Raw genomic sequence first — 2457 nt, 5'->3', positions numbered from 1 at the left:
AGAAAGAAAGAAAGAGAAAGAAAGAAAGAGAAAGAATGAAAGAAAGAAAGAAAGAGGAGAAAGAGAGAGATTACGGACAAAGTTGTAGGTCATTTTCTGTTAGATAGATTCGCTCAAGTACCACTCGCCTCATCGATGGAAGATCAATCACCTTCTCTCTATTGTCGTTCGCAGGAGATAGACAGATAGATAGATAGGTAGATAGATAGGACAAGAATAGATAGAGCAAAGATACATAGTTAGATTTGTATGTGTGTATCTGTCTATCTATATCTCGAAGTAGAGGTGTCTTCATACTATCTCCATGCTTCTTTGTCTCTCTCTCTCTCTCTATCTCCCTCTCGCTATAGTTTCGAGCTCTCTAGCTTGTTTCTTCGTTCTTCTTTCTCGCAGTTGCTTTTCTCCTTTCTTCTCTTTCTTCTCTCCTTTTCACAGCTAGTAAATCTGAGCTTCCTCCTCCTCCTTCTTCTTCTTTCTCTTCATGACTTCCCTTCAAGCAGAGAGTGTCTCATCTCTCGCTTTCTCGTTCCAATTCTTCTTCCCTTTTCTTTCTCTTCTCTCTTCTCTATCGTCTTTATCCCTTGTCATTCTTTCTTTCCTTCTTCACAACATACCCTCTTTCACTTGTTTCTTTTCTCTCGTTGTCTTCTTTCTTCCTTCTTTCTTTCTCTTCTTTTCTTTCTTCAGCTATTCCAGAAGGCACAATTGTCTTTCCAAAGGTTCCCGTTGTCAGAATTGAGGGTCCTTTAGGTGTATGTACACTCATCGAAACGCCGGTTTTGAATGTCCTTAACTTCTCCATTCTTGTCGCCACCAATGCTGCGAGGTGAGTCCTCGCCATGCATCTCTTCCCTCCTCTTCTTCTCCTCCTCTTTCTCTCGCCTTCTCTCTCTCTTTTTCTTTCTGTCGATTGCCTTCTCTCTTTCTCTCTCTTGCTTCTTCTCTCCTTTGCCCTGTCTCTCTCTACACATATAGATTGAGAGAGAGACAGAAGACATTTCTTGCTCGCCAACGTTGGGAAATACAAAGATTGCTTCTGCATGTATGGGTATGTGTATATCTGTGTATATATGCATATCTATGTGTATATATGTGTGTGTATATGTACGTGTATGTATTTCTACCTATTTTGAGAAAGCAGTCGGCGTCACTTGGAATGTTCTCTCTTTCTTTCGTTCTCTTCTTTTTCTTTCTTTCTTTCTTTCTCTTCTTCTTCATTCTTCTCTTTCTTTCTTTCTCTTCTTTCTCTCTTTCTTTCTCTTCTTCTTCATTCTTCTCTTTCTTTCTCTCTTTCTTTCTCTTCTTTCTCTTCTTTCTCTTCTTCCTTTGTTCTGTGTGTCTGTAGGCATCGTTTAGCGGCAGGGTGGGAGAAGCAACTCCTCGAATTCGGGGCAAGAAGAGCGCAAGGTAAACAAACTAAACAGAAAGAAAGATATAGGAAAGAGAGATAGAAAGAAAGACAGAAAGCAAGATAGAAAGAACAAGAAGGAGAAAGAAAAAGAAGAATGAAAGACAAGCAGACATACCCCTAAGCATACATTACTACATAGACATACATGACTGTGTACACTTACATACATGCTTAGATATCTATAGAGATATAGTCATGTATATATTGAGATAGATAAGTCTACATATATACTTATATATCTATATATGCTGAGGCAGGAGACAGAGAAGAGACTATGAAAGGAGTGGTTGCAGGAAAGTCAAGAGGAAGATACTTAGCGATCTCTCTCACACTCTCTCTCTCTCTCTTTCATACACATTCCTCCTTCGTACGTAGTAGATCTCCATAGAGATGTACGGGCAATACCATCCTTCTCTCTCTCTCTGTATCGATGTGTATGGAGCTAGTCGTCAAGATAGATAGGTAGATAGATTAGTGATAGATAGCTAGACGGATTAGAGATAGATGGATAGATAGATTAAGGATCGATCGATCAGAATTGGCAGGTGTCAATATTCTTCCGTTCTTCTTCTTCTTCTCGTCATCTGCTCTCTCAGGCTTAAAGACAAAACCCAAAAATGTTGTCTTTTCTTTCTTTCTTCTTTTCTTTCTTTCTTCTTTTCTTTCTTTCTTCTTTTCTTTCTTCTTTTCTTTGTGTTGGCGTGTAGGCCCAGATGGGGCATTAAGTGCGAGTCGATATTCCTATCTAGGAGGCTTCGACGGAACAAGCAATACACAGGTAAACCAACAGACGCATCAAAGAAGAGCAAGAAAGAAAGAAAGAAAGAAAGAAGGAAAGAGTGAGAAAGAAGAAGAAAAGAAGAGGAAGAAGATTCAGCAGGCATCTTCTTGACTGGGCCAAGACAAGACAAGACAAAGAGAAANNAGAAGAAGACAAAGAAGAGGATGGTCTAAAAGAGCATTCCTTCTACCTTCAGAGACAGAGACATGTATATGCACAAGACTCGCAGTCAAAAGCTGTGACAGTCTATCTATCTATCTTTAAT

At 39.5% G+C, this 2457-nt stretch overlaps 1 protein-coding gene across 1 annotated transcript in view; it reads left to right on the top strand.

Annotated features, from left to right (window-relative positions):
* Positions 1 to 686: 686 nt before the first annotated feature.
* The window catches only part of CSUI_002323 (nicotinate phosphoribosyltransferase), a gene marked incomplete at its 5' end in the record, with an annotated part of 11142 nt that continues 9371 nt past the window's right edge, over positions 687 to 2457 (top strand). The window contains 3 exons of the mRNA XM_068062525.1: positions 687 to 826; positions 1346 to 1407; positions 2119 to 2189. Coding sequence (XP_067925499.1) covers positions 687 to 826; positions 1346 to 1407; positions 2119 to 2189 — 273 coding nt within the window. The remainder of the gene's footprint in view (positions 827 to 1345; positions 1408 to 2118; positions 2190 to 2457) is intronic.

The sequence above is a fragment of the Cystoisospora suis genome (assembly GCF_002600585.1).
Source record: "Cystoisospora suis strain Wien I chromosome Unknown contig_985, whole genome shotgun sequence".
Classification (NCBI taxonomy): domain Eukaryota; phylum Apicomplexa; class Conoidasida; order Eucoccidiorida; family Sarcocystidae; genus Cystoisospora; species Cystoisospora suis.
This window is presented reverse-complemented; position numbering and strand designations above follow the sequence as displayed.